Source organism: Carettochelys insculpta, chromosome 4 (assembly GCF_033958435.1).
Source record: "Carettochelys insculpta isolate YL-2023 chromosome 4, ASM3395843v1, whole genome shotgun sequence".
Taxonomy (NCBI): domain Eukaryota; kingdom Metazoa; phylum Chordata; order Testudines; family Carettochelyidae; genus Carettochelys; species Carettochelys insculpta.
The window spans coordinates 106218204-106238056 of NC_134140.1; the positions used below are offsets into that span (position 1 = coordinate 106218204).

General features: G+C 42.8%; 1 protein-coding gene across 2 annotated transcripts in view; it reads right to left on the minus strand.

Annotated features, from left to right (window-relative positions):
* ANK2 (ankyrin 2) overlaps nt 1–19853 on the minus strand; it is a 223750-nt gene that overhangs the window by 160988 nt on the left and 42909 nt on the right. For both annotated transcript variants that reach the window (XM_074993415.1, XM_074993414.1), the window contains exons 3-4: nt 15864–15962; nt 11785–11883 (exon numbers count right to left, since the gene is read on the minus strand). In XM_074993415.1, coding sequence (XP_074849516.1) covers nt 11785–11883; nt 15864–15962 — 198 coding nt within the window. The remainder of the gene's footprint in view (nt 1–11784; nt 11884–15863; nt 15963–19853) is intronic.

Consider the following 19853-nt stretch of genomic DNA (forward strand, 5'->3'; position numbering starts at 1 on the left):
CTTGCTCAAAGTTATGCTGCCTGTGGATTAACAAAAGACCAGTTACTGCTCCCATCACCACCTAAACAGTAAAGCTCTGCATCTTTATTTACATATTAATGAAGCTGTTGCAAGTACGACTATTAAAAGACTTTAAAAAGTAGCACTGGCACCTGTACACAGAGGTCAAAAGATCAGATTTCGGCACTCTGCCTGGGAAAGGTTGCTGACCCCTGAACTAGACTGAGACTTTGAGGAGTCTGATTCCTGACTCTGTCTTTGCTCCATGTGAAGTAATATGTGTCAGGATATATTTGGCCTGCATAGGAAGTCCACTCCTATATTCTTCCCACTTGCAAAGGCGCTGAACAAGCAGAGAAACAAAAGCTCCCCTACCCCTCTCTCTTGCACATCTCTTGTGATCTGGATAGAAAACAGGGGGCCAAAGTGGGCTTCCTCCACTCCCTTCTCCCCCATGTCATATAGTCATAATCTAGCCCTAAAATGATACTATTTTGGCTTCTGTACTGAATAGGATTTAGAATGAGCTCTGTATTTTAAACAGATCACCCAGTGCAATGTTTTTGATAATGGACAAATTATACTGTAACCTAATTTTTAAAATTCTCATATCCTTATACATGCTAAGAATAGCTAAAGCCTTAAGGAGTCCTATAGATTTCAAGCAATTACTTGAGGACTAAGGAAGGCACCACTCAGTGTAAAAGCATGGGAATCTATGCCATAGTGTGCAACCTATGAAGCTAGTGCTGTAGTACTGCTTACCGTTTTTCTGAATTTTATGTTCTGAGTGGTGAGTCTTCAGAAATTCAAGGCTTGATTCACATAACCACACTCTCCAAGAGTAATGCCCTACTTATTCGCTTGGTCCAACGGGAGGTGAAGTCTGGTATCAGAGTCTGGCCAGTTAATTAGACGAAATTTTGATTGTTGTAAAGGCAATTGTGGAAGCTGGAAGATTCTGACATTATACAGAGATTTGGTTCCAGCCTTTCAAAGCAGGTGTGAAATATTCACAATTGCAGGAATTTAAATAGATACTGGAATAAAAAACTTTTACATAACTATACAATGGCAGTTTATTCTATGTGCAGTGTAATCCTTTAAACTGAGGAATCACTGCACTGCCACACTATGGCCTTGACCTTGGCTATTTTGAATGCACAGTCCAGTATTCTAAAAGTGTTTATGGGTAGCATTGTCAATCCTGTGTTGTAAGGATGAGCAACTTGAAGACCTGGGACCATCCACCTGACAAAATTTTGAGGAGTAAAGGGACTTCAAAGCAGTGCAGGCACTTCGAAGTGCCCATGGCTACCTGCATGCTGGCACTTTGAAGTCTGACGCTTCGAAATTGCCACAGGGGAAATTAGCCAAATGAAGTGCTGCTTATTCACCGCAGCACTTCATTAGTAATCTCCAGTGGCCCTAATTATCATGCCCCCTTCAAAGTTGGGGGCACGTGTAGACTCAGCCTAGGTGTTTTAAACAAAATTCAGAATCTGGAGCAGATTAGGCCTATGCTTTGGACCTGAGTTCTGAAGTCATATGATTACAGATGACTCTAAGATTGCATTAAACCAAAAAAGAACAAAAATAACTTTCTAGTCCTTTTGACTGATGCAGTGACATGTGCCTGAGTATGCAGGTGGCCTGAAATGGTTGCTCTGAGAGTTGTGAATTGCATCATATAGCTGAATGGTGTGTAGCTACAGCTGGCTGAAAAGGCTAAATTTCCACTCAGCAGAAAATTTTAAAGTTTGGTACTTTGCGTTTGTTTCAGTGAGGAACAAAACTTAGGTAATTTTGACCTTTAGAATTTTCTTACAGTGAAACTTGACAAAAGACGTCACAGAAGAGACCACCATTTGGCACACACCTGGGGTGGGGGAAGCCTACATTCAAGTCTCACATTTGGAACAGTAACTTGAACCTGGATCTTTAGTGAGTCTCTCTTGCTCTCTTGTTGGAGCTGCTCCACTTTGTACAAATAGTTACTATTTACTGGGAAAACAGAGAGACTAACTGCACAGCTTAGCAGGCAAAGCACTCATCAGAGATCTGAAAGATCCAAATCCTGGCTGGTATGCACCAAGGACTTGCACCTGGATCTTCCACATCTTTGATGAGTACCTTGACCATTGATCTACTGGTTATTTTGGAGTCTCTCTCTCTCTCGCAACCACAAATTCCATTCGGAACCTGAAAAATCTTCCTGACCGAAGCTTAATTAAAACTTCATGAAAGTTCTAATTTCAACAAACTGATATTTTCAACACCAACTCTAGGTGCTATGTCTTAGAGCCTCTGCTGCCACCTCCAATGTTTCTGGGAAGCAGTGAGCCCTCCTACTCGTACGTTGAAGAAAGGGGCCTCTCATCATTCTCCTGGCCTGCAGAAAGAGGGAAGGAAGCCTTTGTCACTGTCATACTGAACTCAGTGCCAGGCCACAGGGGATCTATAATATTGTATGAAGAACTCCAGAGTGTATTAATCTGTCCCTGTGAAAATGAATCTTGTAGTTAGTACCATAAAGGTAAAAGTGTAACTATAAACCAACATCTTTTCATAAGCGTTTTTTGTTTTTGTTTTTTTCATGCAGCAGGCTAAATACTATACCATTGTATATCTGAAGACTGTCTGAAGTGTTTAACAAAAATTTCACAGGGCTCAAGGAGGACATGTCAGGGATGATTATGCAATGCTTCTCAATCAGTTTCTATTGACCATGTCCAACGTAACTTGGACTTACCCATAGTTTATTTTAAACTGTAAATCCAGGCATAGCAGAAGCTTTAATCCTGATGAGGCTGCAGCTGAGAACCATGGAGACACAATGAAACTGTTTGAATGCCTTCTGTTGTCCTTAAGATCTCCATGTCCAATTGAGATACAGACAACTAATCCCACATTTCAGATCAGCATGGTAGTTATGTGGATGAATCCACAAACTGGACAGTCTAGCTGCTTTCAGAATATCTTAACTATTTTCAGAATTGTATAAGGCTAACAGTCTGTCTATGCAAATACTCTAACACTACGTGACAGTCACTGGCTTACCGCCACTTCGTACTGCAGTAGCCTGCAGCGTCTGCATTTTCTCCATCATTTCCTATAGTCAAGATATCTCTTACTCAGAGGCATTCTAATGAGTGCCTCCTCCTCACTTGCTGAGATCATGCTTTTGTGATCCAGAATACTCATTGTTCTATATGTACTGAAAGAAAGACGAGGCAGTTGGAACATGGACTAGATTAAAAAAAGGATGAATGAGGAAATCTCTGCTTTTGACACTCTTAATGCATTGTCTTTGTTTAAATCTCTTAAAATGGAAAACTTTTGATGGTAACTTGGGTTCATGCTCATCAGGTACAATAACTTGGATAAACATGCCAATCTTCTATACGTGCTTGAAAAGCAAAGGAAAACGAAAGATGCTTGAGCTTCTACCCATTGTAAAAGCTTCCATGGGTTTGTCAGAGAGATTTTCCCAGTTTCACTTTTAGCTAGAAAAATAAACTGAAGAACAATGGGCCAGGTCATCAGCTGGTGTCAATCAGCTTTGCTGAATTGAAATCAAAGGATCTTTCTTGATTTGCGCTATTTGAGAAGTGGAATTGTCCATTGACAGACATGAAGTTTATTGCGGACCCACAGAGTTTATGGATAGGAGAGCACCTAGCTCAGCTTGGGCAATTAGAAAAGGGAGACAAGGGTTAACACCTTGTGAAGTGACCAGGTTTGGCCAGCACTTGGTGCCATCTGGTCCATGCCAAGGACAAAATAAATGCTTCAAGGGTATGTTTGCAAACATGGGGGGAGTAACCTCTCAAAGAGAAGGTTTAGGAGTATCCCAAGCAAAGGGACTCCATCACAGGCAGAAGCATCATCATTATTTATCTCTGGGATACCACTTTGGAGTGGACATTTTGTACTGTCCTAAACATTACTTTGTCCTAACAAAGACAAGGGATTTGGAGACCGGGGCAGACGCTCTCCCTCCCCATGCTTTTAACTCAAAGTACCACCATAATGGCATCAACATTACATAAGAATATGTCCAGTGGTGCCTGATGTGAGCTCAGCCTATGTTGTGCACAGTATGGGCTGAGAACTGTAGCCATTTCAGAATCCTATATAGAGCAAGGTGCATACGGAGGAGAGTGAGGAGTAACTCAGCACAGGAAGAAGTGTATGTTATCCGCTATCTCTGTTGCTTGTCATGGCCTGAGGGAATGTTGTGGGTGGCTTACAGTAGTTCACTAATTAGAGAAGCACCAGACACATTACTGATTCAGACAGCTGACACTGTTCAAGGGTTAACTGCTGTGCCACCTAAGTAAAGATTAAGAAATTGAGCTAACCCAGGGGTCAGCAACCTGCAGCTCCAAGCGCTGCCGCCGCTGACTCTTTTTACGGTTTTAGAGGCTACTGCTGCTAAAACAATAAAACTAAATTCATTTGCCCACCATTAAATCAACCGAATTTTTTTTTCTTGAAGTGGCAGCAGCCTCCAGAGCTGCCGAGCAGTCAGCTTCAGCAGGGAGCCCTGGAGAAGAAACTAGCAGCAGGGCAGGGAGCTCCAGAAGAGAAAACCAGAAGGGCAGGGCGCCGCCCACGCTGCAGGTGGGGGAAGTGCTAAGCCCCCAGGAGGGCTCGGGGGGGAGGAGCAGCCGAGCCTGCCCCTGTCAGAGCCAGACAGTTCCACTCAGGAGGAGGAAAGGAGGTGGTCAGGGAGCAGCCGGGGGCGGGGTGGGGGGTGAGGCAGTGGCTGCAGAGGACCTACTTTGCACTGAGGTGAGTTAATCCTGGGGGTAGGGAGGGGCAGAGGATGGGGTTGAGACAGGTTAATTCCAGCAATGGGAGGGGTAGGTTTGGGGCTGAGAGTGGTTAAGCCTGGGGATGGGAGCAGAGTTTGCAGCTGAGAGGTATTAAGCCTGGGGATGGGGGGCAGGCTTGTAGGATGGGGGCTAAAGTTTGGGTATAGGGGGCATATTCGGGCTGAGATGGGTTAAGCCTGGAGATGTGGGTAACAACTTTGTAACTGGTACAAATCAATGTGTGTGTGCTGTTCTTAAAAATGAGGTGATTAAAAAGTAAAGTTTGAGGTGGTTTATTAAGGCCGGTCTCATACTCACATGCATTGCGGCTCTTGAAGTATTGATTTTGTAACTGAATTTGAAAAAATGGCTCTTCTTGCTATTTCAGTTACAGACCCCTGAGCTAACCCTTCTCTTAGGTAGAGTCCTCACCATTCCACAGCTGTGAAAAATGTTCCACGCTCTGTGAAGTAAGGCCTTCCCCTTGAAATCCTATCTCATCTACTGGGAGCACTACAACCAAGAGGCTGCTCCTAGTTGCAAGTCCTGGCTGGGCCGGGGAGGCACAGGACTTGTCATTTCTCTGCATGGTCTCTTTCAGGGAGAGATCAGACCCCAGTTCCAAAGACCTTTTGAGCTGAGACTCACCATGAAACTGACCAGTTTTAAAACCCTCTGATGCTGGAACTTATCAAAACGGAGAGTGATTTGGTAAGGCTCCTACTCACGGGTCTGAGATTCGAGAAGGAGTGAGACAAACAGTTACTATGTTCAGCAATGGCACACAGTGCAAGAGCGAAGAAGTGCTCCAGCTGTGGTAGAAGCAAATTGGTGGAAAGGGAGGACAATTCTGTGCAATGGGTGGCTCATGCTGTTTATATGGCTCTGAAACAAGAATGATCCAGATTCAGCAATAATCCAGGGCACTTGTTCTGCATTTAGGCATGGAATTCAGTTTGATAAAGCCTGAACTAGAGATTGGCTTTGGAGCTCTTCAATCTACCATTTCTGTGGTGATCAATGAAAAATGCACTTCCCTATGTCTTCCACTGTTGTATTGCTATATCTAAATTTCTGGCTTACTTACATCCTCTACCTTAGGCACTCTCTCTTTTTAGGGCAAATGAACTCCGCTACTTTGTCAGATCTCACCAGAGCTTCATTCTTTACTGGCACAGGAGGCAAAGAGACAATCAGGCCTGCCGATAGTGGGGGGAAAAGGGGGCAGTTGCCCCAGGTGCCAATGATTCAAAGAGGCTGGAGCCTTGGGCCCCTTTGAATTGCCACTGGAGCACTGCTCCATGTGGCTCTGAGGGCTGGTGGGCACCGGACTAGGTGGTGCTAAGGGCTTACTGACAAGATCCTAACCCTTATGCCTGTGCAAAATTACCTGGTGACCCTTAAGTGAACGGCCATGCTCGGGCATGTTAGGATGCATTGCATGGGCACTTGAACAACGCAGTGAGGTACATGGGGTGGAGGCAGGGTCCAGAGACCCTTTTAAATTGTGATAGGGAAATATGCCTTAGCACAAAAGGCTAAACCACAAACTCCAGACCAAGAACTGAGGAACCAAGTGAATTGGGGAAGTCTAACCCAGTTAGCAATGGAATTTACTGAAGTGATTGCAGACTGCACTGTCTGCAGCCACCCCCCCCAGTCTAAAATTGACAAACAGGAAAAACCCTATACAGAAAAGAGCCATGGCCTCTGACCTAGCAGCCCAGAGGCACCAGCTGCATACCTCAAAAGGGAAAAAGTAGTATGGGATGTATGGTTGTGTAAAAAGGGGGGGGGGCGCTGAGAAGGGTTGCAGGCGAAGAGAAGCAGAAGCAACCAGGATGTGATGTGTCAGGCCTCGGGGGGAGCCAGCAAACGGCAGATCATAAGAGGGGGCAACAAAGTAAGGAGGAGGAGGAACTCCCAAATCCTGGAGAGACCGGATGCTGTCTGCAACAAAGACTGATCACCCTTCGCCGCTCCTCCCGCCTGCTCATGAGTTAAATAGAGTAGTGTGTGGAAACCTATTGGTACCACGAAGAAATTTGTAACAGTATAGCTTAGATAGCCAGATGCAGTGTTTTATTGTTTTCTTCCTGTACCTGCTCAGCTATGTAAGTAAAAGTTAGCAGTTGCATTTTATCTCTGGCTTTTCTTTTGATACCCTGCCATAGCTATGTGTATTGCTGTGTGTATGTCTTTAGTTTTATGAGTCTGTAAGGATCACGTATAAGGCTGAGGCAAAAACGCCCCAGGACCCCCGAGAGGGCTTTGACCCAATGACCAGGAAGTTCTGAAAGCAAGCTGCCTCAGCTGGGAAGCGTGGTCCACTAAACCTCCGTGTTCTACAGAACAGAGTGGTGTTTGTGTCTGTACGTCACTTTCTCCTATTAATCCTTAAATCCTATCCCCTGAAACTCAAAACTCACACTTCTTGGGAATAGATAACACCTCTTAGAAATCAGGATAGATAACAGCCAATGAATTCCACCAACCCATGGGCTATTTTAGAGAACTACTGGGAGTTAGAAAAACCCCAAGGGGTGTTTCTTTTCCTTTTGGGTGTAATCCTATTCCTCCTGTTAGTAGTGTGGTGTAAGCCACAGCTATAACCACGTCAGTTTCGTAATAAATAGCACTATCACTCTCAGTGGAGCGGGCCATGACTAAGAAGCAACCCTCCCTTTTTCCCAGTTCAACACTTCACCCACCTCTCACCTCCACCCTTATTTAGGACTTGGAGCTCAGCATATTTGCTCCTCAATGCCAAAGGCTCCACTCCTTCCAGAAGTGCAGAGCCAGCCTCCCCACTCCCCACACTCACACACCATGCCCGTGGGGCCTGCGGTGGTGACAATAAAACAGGAAGATATAGATTGTGCTATGCAGGAAGCAACCACTGCCTCCAAAACGAGTCTGAGAATGAATGTAAAGTCAAAGCATATTGTTAAGTTTTAGAACGCAATCTTAGAACCTGATCCAAGTCAATGGGGATCCTTCCACTGGATTGAGCAGATAATTTTGGACCAGAAGTCATTCATTTCCCTCCCTGTGCAGTGTAGTCCTGAACTAAGTAGAAGTTGGAAGGAAGGATGGTTATGAAGTAATTTTGTGCTATTAAGTGATGAGAAAATAAGACAGTAGAGAAAGGAATGTGCATTACTAAAGCTCACGCCATTTCATAGCACAGCAAAGAGAGAGCGAGTCTGACAAATGTTAGTGGGATGACTTCATCCTGACCAGAGGAGAGAGGGGAGCAGGGGATATGATCACACATTCAGGAAGGTAGCCAAGAAAAGAAGTACATTTGTATGAGTAACAGCAAATGCATCACTCCACTGCACACTTGACTGGATGGCACAAGCTGGATATGGTCAGCCATGGTAATTTTTATATTCTAAATCATTACATTTTAGGGCCATTCATTTTAGTATCTACACTTGAGGATTTGACCCTTACGTAGTATGCATGGGTCAGAGTGCAAGCATTCCATTACTAATCACTAAAAAAAATGAGATTTTTTTTATCAGAATAGAGAAGTACTTCCCTAAAATTGGCAGTGGTGATTATTAACTTTAAAGTAGCAGATTTAAAAAACTGGAAGTTCTGCATAAAAATTCCTGCAGTAAGAGGGGGTGGGGTGGGTGGGTCCTGTAGTGCTGATGGGCAAAACAAAATACAAAACTTTAGAATCACAGACTCAGCCACTATCAGATACGGAGACGAAATGTGTGGCTCTTCCATGATCACAAAAATCAGCACTTTCCTGAGATACTCTCGTTATTTTCTTATTCCATATATTCTATTCTGTATAAGAAAATAATGGCAATATTTCAGATAGATATCAATTTTGGCAAGTGTCATAATTTTTGATGACAGTCACTCTACACACCAAAGATGAGAAAGCACAAAACAGAGTTGAAAAATTCCTCTCTTTTTTCCCATTAGCTTATATAGGGGGAAGTTTCTATTACTATGGCAATTTTTATAGTATATGAGTGTGACCTTGACAGATACTGATGTCTCTGAAGAGGAAGTTATGGAGCAACATGAGAAACTCAATGGCATTTAGTCACTACCAGAGGTTTGAAAAAACGTAAAGTGTGAAATAGCAGAGATGCTGAGGTAGGTATGTAATACACCATTAATAACAACAACTGTTCCTGAAGACTGAGATGTGTTACTAATGTGGTGCCTATTTTTAAAAATGGAGTCAATGTGAAGTCTAAGAATGAAGGTCCCAGTATTTCAGCCACTAGAGAGATACCATAGCCTGGCTATTTTCCATCACTATATTCAGCCCATTTTTTTTTCTTTCTTTTTCTGAATTCTGCATTTAAGGGCTCCAAGAGCTGCAGGCTGGCCACCCCCATCTTATGAATTAGGTATGCATGTATTTGCCACAACGTAGTATCCTATTCGCTCATGTGGCGAGTAGCAAATGTTTTGGACACTGCAGATCTAGACTTCTCTTTCTTAATTCAGAACGTTCCTATTTTGCAATTCTCAGCATTTTGTTTAGTTTATTTGTAGATAGTCAAGGAACTAATGTTCATTAGAGACACACAAACTCCAATTCAAACCAGCAGGGTGTTTGTTAACCTAAGGAGAGATGGCAGGAGTCCAGGCCGAGGCATTGAAATAGTTGGAGCTCTTCTTGGAGTGATCCAACCAACAAACAGCAATGGGAATCTCATTCCCCAGATTTAGCTACATATAAATGTAAAGAGATTATGAAAGTTCATGATAATTATCCAATTACAACTTTGTGAAATCAACTTGTCCATTTTTTGAATTAGAGGAACAATGTTACAGAATTCATCAGCATTCATTTAAATGAAACTAAAGAATGGGATACAGCTGATAACCAGTTGTCTTAAGAGGTCTTTAGCAAAGTAGCTTTTTAGAAGAAAATACAATGGCAAACACCACCTGATCTCTATACATGTTGCGGAGATATGAACAAAGTTAGCAATTTTATCAATACATTGGTTAGTCTACTGACCTTTATTTGCATTAATGGTCAACGCATGCTTGCAATCTCTTGCAACAGACAAGCTATTACACACAACGAAATGTCAGGTAGCCAAGTCTAATTAAGTTGTGTTCAGTACATGAGTTGATCTGCTCCAGAATCTTCTCCAACTAACCAAGGACTGGTTAGACCTATAATTTAGAGCTGCTCTTAATCACACTAGCTACAACAGACCCCTAAAATTTACATGGCCACACCCAATGATACCTCTGACTATACCTGTGAATGGTCCCACCCACAAACATATTCTTTGCCTGAGTGAGGGGGAATCATGTGGCATAAAGGCAATTATGCCACTTTATGCTTCCTGGAATACTCATCTGATATTCACCAGCTACTTTGTTAAGGTATTTCTCTGTCTTCTTGTCCCTGCCCTCCTGCTCTTACACAGCATAAAAGAAATGGGGGTGAGGACCATTATCTAGCAGCTCATATTCACTAAGAGCAAGGTGGAATCTAACCTTTCATTTAATTCAACCTTCTGAGGTATGACTCGTTTTTCGCATGGACTGAGCTTGCAAAGCAACTGTACAAACGTTACCGGTGGGCATGAAATGATCCAGCCATATTTCAAATCTGACAGTGGTACTTAGCTTGATGACCTATTTCAAAGACTATCAGTGGCTCACCACACAATCAGCTTGCTGATAAAGATATCAGATTCATTAACATACAGTAGACTACTTTCCAACCTCCTCTTCAATTATTCATGTTTTGTACAGTGGTCTTCCTTAAAAAGTAGCTTTTACCAACGCTTACCAAACAATGCTGCCGGGGATATTCAGTATGTGCATGTGTTTAGGATTCTAAACAACTGCAGTACTTGAAATATTGTATTGTGGTAACTCGGCAAATAGCTTAAAAAAAGATGACCACTTGTGTGTGTGTTTTTGTGGGGATGGAGGTGCTTAGCTGAGAAAATAAACCATGATCTCTATAGCTTACAGTCTGTTCTTTTCTACTGAAAGCAAGCACATGTTGTTTATAACTCGGAAACAGCAGTAATGAGAAAGCTGCTGTTGTTATAGCCTTACTCAAATGTGGAGTTTATCTTCAAGCAATTGCCATTGGGCACTTTCTGTAATGACATTATGCTCTGCTATACATTTTAGAAGAACAGCCAACCTTCATGCCATATCGATTAATAGGCCTGTTTCATGGTTGGATTGTATTCCAAAATAAGGTGCGTTTTGCCCAGATCAAATGTGCATGCCAAATCTTTGATTTAATGCTGTCTGTGTGAGGATTGAATGCCAAGACTGATCATAATGGAAACTAATGAACCCATAAACTTTTTGAATCAACAGTTAAAAATGAAAAGCAATGTTTTCAGTCCTTTTGTCTGAAAAGTAAATGCTGGGGTTGTGATGCTGGCAGACAGGATGCCAGCTTATGCCAAGACCCCTGGGTCTCAGAAAACACTGACAAATGCAGAGCTGGGAATTAGTCTGGCTTACCTGTCTGTTAGTATTGTTAAAATATATATTAGAGTTACGAGAATGTGTTCAGACACTATGAAATGCCTGTGAGTTGCCGCAAGCATTAATCTCACTCATAATATAAGGTGATATTATAAGGTAATAATAAGTATAAATATAATTATATAAATAAGTATAATAAACATAAGGTAGTATTTGCTCTGAAACTGTAAACACCACAAATACAGAGGAAAAATTCTCCGTGGTGATCACAGTCAACAATCATAGCTTATGCATCACATAACCAACACATGACTTCATTCTATGCAGTTGGGTACATCTATTCACAATCACATACTAAGGAACACCACCCATGACACAGCTCAAGGCTAGATTGATCTGTCAGGATTCGGTGCAGGGTAGCATGTATTGTGCCTGCCTGTTTTTCTTAAGTTTGTTCTCCAAAACTTCACCAATTTATACTTAAAATAGAAGGAAAATATCACCATACCTGAGATTGTGCATTAATATTAGCTCCTTCCTTAACCAGAATTTTGACAACTTCAGCTTGTCCAGCCAGGGATGCAATGTGCAGGGCTGTATTCCCTTTCTGTTGTGTAAAAGAAAGGGTAAACCATCAACAATCATTATGACATTCAGAATACGATAGTGTTATCTTGTATTACTTCATAGGACACTGTTCTACCTTATTTCCGTACACAGCATTGCAGATATTGCATGAGACAGAGCTGGAGGATGCTGTCCAAGGGCATTCCAAAGTGTGTTTTTCATCATGTTAACTCCCCAGGAGATATTCTTATAATCTTTTGCATGTAGTCTGTAATAGGGCTGCCCCGTGCATGGGATAAATTGCTGGTTTCTTTCATATTTGACAAAGAACTAGAGGAGACAGTTTTCCTTTCCACTCAGTGGATGTTCTCTCTCAAAGGAAAGCCAGAGATCTGGGAGCTGTCAAAATCATCCTCCATACACCAGTAACATCAGCTAGCTTCCTTATACATGGCTGAAGGACAGTTTGACAACTGAGTAATTTACTGAAAGAAACCAGGTTACCAGAGTCAACAACCAGCTCAATGTGAAAGTACTGGGAAGAAAATTTACTCAGTTTTCTAGGTTTGGCACTTCTTGAAGGGGACAAATGAGAGGTTTTGATTACTTGACTGTAACCTCAGCTGGGAGAATGGTGGAGGGAGCAGGCAAAGAGGCAGCACCTCGTATGGTTCGCAAGAGACTCCCACTGGCATTTTTGGCACCAGAAAGTGCCCTTCTCATCTGACGTCGGGGTTTCTCTTCATTCCCAGCCCCACTCTTTCTCATTCTGTGAGCCAAGGCGTGCTTGGGCGAGGCAATGTCCTGTACCCAGCAGTTGTTTCACTGAACAATTATGGCGCTAAAGTACTCTTAAAAGAGTCCCATCTATGCTAGAAAAATTGTGTAAAGCTCACAGGTAGAGGGGTGGGTTGAAGGAAGGTCCAGTCAAGGAATGCTCAGGTATCCATTAATGAGGTGAACACTTTCTGTGATGAAGATTCTAGAAACACTGCCACAGAAGTCAGAACTCATCAGCCAAAATCAGTGAATAGCCACATTATAATATGCCTCTATAATTTGCAGGGCCAGCGAATTCACTTTTTTGCCCCTGAATAGTGCTCTAAAATTACTGATTTTGTTCATCTTAAATTTCTAGCCCTAATCATACAAGCATAACCATTGAAATATGAACCTAGCAAAATCTATACCCATCTAAGTCAGCAAAGAGCCAGAAACAATGGCTGAAATGAGTGATCATCCCCATTCATCTCACTTAGGGCTTCATCAACTTTGTTATTGTACTGTGGTGGAACAGGGCTTTTTTCCAAGATTCCACAAAATTCACCATTATTATTGCAGAATGGATTATTGTGTTGCAGCCAGGTGGTCAGCACTATTTACCTTCTCTTTGCCTTGCTGGGACCTTGAAAGTGTTCAGGAGCCAGGATTAGATGCAACCTGGCAGACTAGGAGCAGTTGTAACTAGATGTGCTGGTTGGTCAGCCAGGATGAATCACAGAATCACAGGGCTGAAAGGGACCTCAGGAGGTCATCTAGTCCAGCCCCCTGCTTCAAGCAGGATCAACCCCCACTAAGTCATCCCAGGACCTTATCCAGCTGGGACTTAAAAACCTCAAGGGATGGAGAATCCACCACCTCTCTAGGCAACGCATTCCAATGCTTCACCACCCGCCTGGTGAAGTAGTTTTTCCTAATATCTAACCTACACCTCTCATAAGAACGTAAGAACATAAGAATGGCCATACTGGGTCAGACCAAAGGTCCATCCAGCCCAGCATCCCATCTGCCGACAGTGGCCAATGCCAGGTGCCCCAGAGAAGGAGAACAGAAGACAATGATCAAGTGATTTATCTCCTGCCATCCATCTCCTGCCCTTGTTCTGAAGGCTAGGGCACCATACTTTATCCCTGGCTAATAGCCATTTATGGACCTAACCTGCAAAAATTTATCAAGCTCTTTTTTAAACCCTAATAGAGTCCTGGCCTTCACAGCCTCCTCGGGCAAGGAGTTCCACAGGTTGACTGTGCGCTGCGTGAAGAAAAATTTCCTTTTATTAGTTTTGAACCTGCTACCCATCAATTTCATTTGGTGTCCCCTAGTTCTTGTATTATGGGAAAAGGTAAATAATTTTTCTATATTCACTTTCTCCACACCATTCATGATTTTATATACCTCTATCATATCGCCCCTCTCCCTCTTCAACTTCAGACCATTACTCCTTTTTCTGCCATCCGACACCACTGAGAACAGTTTCTCACCCTCCTTTTTAGAGCTCTTCTTCAGGAAGTTGAAGGCTGATATTAAATCACCTCTAAGTCTTCTCTTCTGTAAACTAAACAAGCCCAAATTCCTCAGCTTATCCTCATAGGTCTTGTGCTCCAGACCCTTCATCATTTTTGTTGCCCTTTGCTGAACCTGCTCCAGCAAATCCACATCCTTTTTATACTGGGGGGCCCAAAACTGGACACAATATTCCAGATGTGGCCTCACCGGTGCCGAATAAAAAGGAATAATTACTTCTCTAGATCTTTTCAAAACACTCCTCCTAATGCACCCTAGTATGCTGTTAGCCTTCTTGGCTACAAGGGCACACTGTTTACTCAGATCTAGCCTTTCATCCACCAGAACCCTAGGTCCCTTTCCATCGTACTGCTGCTGAGCCAGTCGGTCCCCAGCCTGCAACAATGCTTGGGATTCTTCTGCCCCAAGTGCAGGACTCCACACTTCTCCTTACTGAACCGCATCAGATTTCTTCTGGCCCAGTCCTCCAATTTATCCAGGTCCCTCTGGATTCTCGCTCTACCCTCCAACGAATCTACCTCTCCCCCTAGTTTTGTGTCATCCGCAAACTTGCTGAGGGTGCAATCCAGTCCCTCATCCAGGTCATTAATAAAGATGTTGAATAACACCGGCCCCAGAACCGAGCCTTGTGGCACTCCGCTTGAAACAAGCGGCTGCTCAGATAATACAAGGATGCTCAGATAATACAGCAGTTCCTGAGCACAGCTGAAGCTAACCACAAGATCTTGCACTCTGTAGCTTGCACTCAGTAGGGGAAAGGACATTTTGTTCCAGAACATCTAGACAACAACATAATAGCTGATGGCTAGCTTTGCTATCTGCACAGCACAGCTGAAAACCCTTCATTAGAATTAGGTCATTACTGAGAAGAATAAATGATGAATTGTATTATCCTAACTATTGCTGAAGAACTCGATCCTTTTATATTGCAGCTCCCATAGGTCCCTTCATATGTTTCACTTACATATTTTCAATATTCTGAGCCTACAACTGGTCAGCTATATTCCTTGTTTCTATAATGAAAAATGCCTCTCAGGCCACATAACTGCAGCAACGTTACTTCTGTATCAAACTCATGAAATGACATTAATGAAAATAAACTTACTGGTACCAGCTGAAGATCAGGTCCTGTGGATTTAAGATGAAATTAACACTGCGGCTGTGGCCACACTTGGCCAAAACTTCGAAATGGCTGTGCAAATGGCCATTTTGAAGATTACTAATGAGGCGCTGAATTGAACATTCAGTGCCTCATTAGCATTAGGATGCTTTCAGCTGTGGTGCTTCAAAAGCACTGCTTTTGAACGCTCGTGGATCAGCGCAGCTACACAGGGGAGGGGAATAAGGGGATTTCAAAAGGTGCAGGGTCCTTTCAAAAAGGACCCCATGTAGCCACGCTGAGCCGCATGCTTTCAAAAGAGGTGCTTTCGAAGCGCCACAGCCAGAAGCATCCTAATGCTAATGAGGCGCTGAATATTCAATTCAGTGTCTCATTAGTAATCTGCAAAATGGCCATTTCAAAGTTTTGGCCAAGTGTGGCCACAGCCTGTATGTTTTACCAAAGAGGTTTTTATATTAATATTATATTTTATATTGCAGTTTTGCACATTTCCTGAATGTTTCCAATGTCCATCAGATAACAAAGGGAAATATATATTTCTTTAATCTTTCATCTCTTTGTTCTGTAAATAAACTGCATAAACATGCACATACTACCTTTGTAGCTGAATCCACTGCTGACCCTCTTTCCAGTAACTCCTGTACCAGTCCCACATGGCCCTCTTTGGCCGCCAGGTGTAGGGCATTGAGTCCATTCTGTAGGCAAAAGAACCACACCAGTTATAAATACCACTTTAGTAAAGATACACATATCCACCTTTTCCAAGTAAAAGATGAAAATGAACGTTATGAATATTAGTTCGCCTTTTAGTTTATCTGCATAAGCCCAATATTTCTGATTACATTAGTTGAGCTCAAATACTCTATGACAAAGCTCCTCTAGTAATGAGGACATAATTGCAAACTACATTCTGCAGCAAGCAAATATCGTCCTCTTTGATAACTCTATATTCACTAACATGACTTTATTGTGGATACATCTATGGCCCTGATTACCGCTCTGCCTGAGCTCAACTCACTCCTTTATGCCTTGGTATGGCAGAGCTGAGTCTGTCCCTCCCCAGTGCCTGAGAGCAAAGCTGGGGCTGGTTCTTGCAAGGAGTGGGAGGAGGCAAGCAAGATGGATGAAGGAGAATAGCCAAACAGCCCCAGCCAGCTGAGGTCACCAGTAGTCATACAGCAGCCTCCACTCCTATAAACACCCATACTGCTTCCTTGCCTAGCTCCCCTCCACAGTGGACATGAATCTGCCATAGCCCTTCACCCACCCACAGTCTCATACAGCCTATAACCCTCCCTGCTCCTGCTTAAACTCCTCCAGCTCCCTGCACCCCATCCCCAAATAAACATACCATAGCTACCACCCCTCCAAATAAAACCAAACCCACAAATCCTCCTCCTGCCACTGCCTCCCACTCATCTCCCCATCATCCCAATCCCCACCCACCAAATAAATACAGCCCATGGCACAAGCCCTGGATAAACGTCCCCCATAAAGCACCAGCCATCCAATACCCCACAGACTTTTCTCTTAATTTGAAAAGCTATTTTTCACAACCCTGCGATGATCTTCACAGCACATCAGCCAGGTAACAGATATAAATACTGCCACTGCCTCGAGCACTCTGCCGTTTTGCCATATTGCAAGCATCATAAGTGACACTCAGGATGCAGCAAGTTGAGAGTTACATAATATTTGTCACACTTTCTGTTTCTAAGCAGGTTGTAGGTGCTAGAAGCTTGGAATGGCCAAACGAGCAGCTTCCTGGTCTTTATTTGTGTGATGCAATGGTGTGTGCGTGTGTGTGTGTGTGTGTGTGTGTAAGACAGACAGAGCAACTCACAGCGGCTAAGGATGACCCCCAGTCCTGTAACCTAAGCTGGCAAGTAACACCACTAACCTGAACAAAGCAGGGAGGAGCTGAGGGGGTTTTGAATCCAGGTGGCAGGTAGAAGCTGGGAGAAGAGACAGTTGGGAGGCAGCCAGCCTGGCTGAGGGGAAGCTACACCCCAGATGGGGCACCCCTCGGGCTCCTCTCCCCAGGATGGGTTGGAATGACTTTCTCTGCCTGCTGTACTGACACCTCTGTACTGAGCTGTGCCTCTGTTGACTAATGAACTTCCTATTCTACCTGCTGAATGAGAGTCACTCCCACCTGCGGACAGGGTGCAGTGCTTGGGGACCCCAAAACCCCATCACAATTTGTTCATCATACAGGCAGCTCATGCCTGCAACTCCCAGTGGAATCTGACAGCACTCTGCTCCTGAGAGGAGGCACTCAATGGCATTAGTAGATGTAAACAGAAAGGGCTACATCCATTTCTGAAGTAACGCCTTAGGAGTCTGTGTTCAGGTGATTAAGGTGAGCAGAATTGGAGGTAATGTTCAGTGGCATTACAGCTGGAATGAATCTAGCCTGTTGTAATGATTTTAACATATGGAAATTTATTCTGTATATTTGTGATGTTTGCTGGCAAACTGATCTGAAGACTTGATAAATGCATTTATTTAACTCATATTCAACTGCAGGTACTATGCCTGCTTATTAAACTGTGACCTGAGCTTCTGTCACAAAGTTGATTATATATACAAAGTTTTGTTCTAACACTACAGGATGTCATTTGACCATGTTACCTACAGTGACATAATGTTTTCAAAATCATATTCTGTAAGTAGGCAGGTTCTGTGTTCTTCTAATTATTTGAAATCAGATAATTATAAAGTGTTTCAGTATAATCCCACAGACTCAGAATCAATAGAATTCTATATGCAGAAATGGAAAGTGACATTTTTGTCTCCTCCAGTTGTATACAACTGCTGTTTTATCACAACAAAAGGTTTTAGTGTACGGAAAATGGCCAATAGCCTGGAATCTTCATATAGTGAAAAAAGGACAAAGAAAATGTGATATGAGAGCTTGTGAAATACATACACGCATGCCTGTGAGTGCAAAAAACCAAGAATGATATATCATATATTTTAGTACTCAAAACATCGAAAGAACAGCAGTAAATGCCCCACACAAAAAGCTACACTACCCTGTGTTAAACTATTTTAATGTATACCTTACGATACATGCCTAATGGTAACATACTAAGTACTTCAGCCCAAATACAATGAATAGCTTATTATGTGTAATCTCATTGAAATGTATGTGATTTTGCATAATATTAATTTAAAATGCTTGCAACCTAAAATTGCTTTATTATGGAGCAGTGAAAAGATCAGAGAAAACCTATGCAGTATACACTGTACAAATGTGAACTTCTCAATTATTTTTGTTCTCTTTATTTTTAATTCAAATAGCAGAAGAAAGCACTGCATCCTTACTAGTAAGGACCTGTACAACACTACATTTAAATTGAGCTTTGTTCCTCCCCAGGCTGAGTCAACGTTGTAATTATGCTCATGATGACAGGACTTATCCTTACTATTTCTTATGTTGGAAGGTCTGTAAATCAAAGTGGTTCCCCTGCTCCCTGTCAGCTGAATTCCAACATGATTGAGTGACCATATTTTCTGAAATTGCCCCCAAAATTGAGAGGGATTTTGTTTAACTGAGTCAAATGTGAAATAACCTTTGAAATCGGAAGTAGCTCTGCCTTGTTTCTGAGAAAGTAAGCACAAAGCATAATTACCACTTTCCTGGGGTTTGGCTTCATTGCTAACTTCCACAATAATTAAATAACATAACTCTAAAGTCTTCTCCCTGAGCTTGGCTGTACAAGGGTTTCCCTGCCGAGACCCTCTCTGTCCTAGATTCTAGTTCCCACTATATACAAGAAAGGGGTTTCAAACCCTTGCCTCCTGTTGAGGGTTCAAAAGTATGGTTGCTGTGGTTCCTTATACAATTACTATATTAATTTCCTGCTTCCACAAAAGAGCTCATGCATTTCTATGCAAAGACTAGAAATTGCCAGTCTGTTCCAGAACTTAGCCCAGTGGTGCCTTTTGTGGTTGTTGTTAAATAAGATTGGCTCTGAAGGCTTAACTTTGAAATGGTTCTCACCAAAGTCAATGGGAGCAGAAAGGGACCCTTGTATAATACGTTTTACCCTTCAAATTAAAGGATTGACAATGTAAGCTCTTTCCATAGCTGGTCTTAGTCTTTAACTGAACTGGCATTTCACCCAGCACCAACACCACCCCACTGCTATTAACAAACCAGAAGCACTGGGGTAGAAAAGATACAACTGGTTTAACTACCACTGTATCATTACACAGGTTGATCCTCTCTAGTCCGGCATACTCTTGGCCGGCAACATTTGTAATCTGGCATGATTTTAGTTAGCTGAATGACCACATATCATGGATGTGGCCCAGTTTCCCGTGGTTCCATAAAGTTTGTTTACAGCCACCAGTCCTGGCTGTCAGTGTTAATTTACCCCAAAATGTCTTCTAGGAGCCCAGAAAACAGCAGAAGTGTTGGTAATACTGCCAGACAATACTGACATCCTGTTCTCTGGCAAATTCTGTCATTTAGCACTCGGCAGCTCCCAAAGGCACCAGACTAGAGATGTTCAACCAGTAGTGGAATTAGAGTCAGCGGGTCCATGTTGCATGGAGAGATTGTTATGGACAGGATT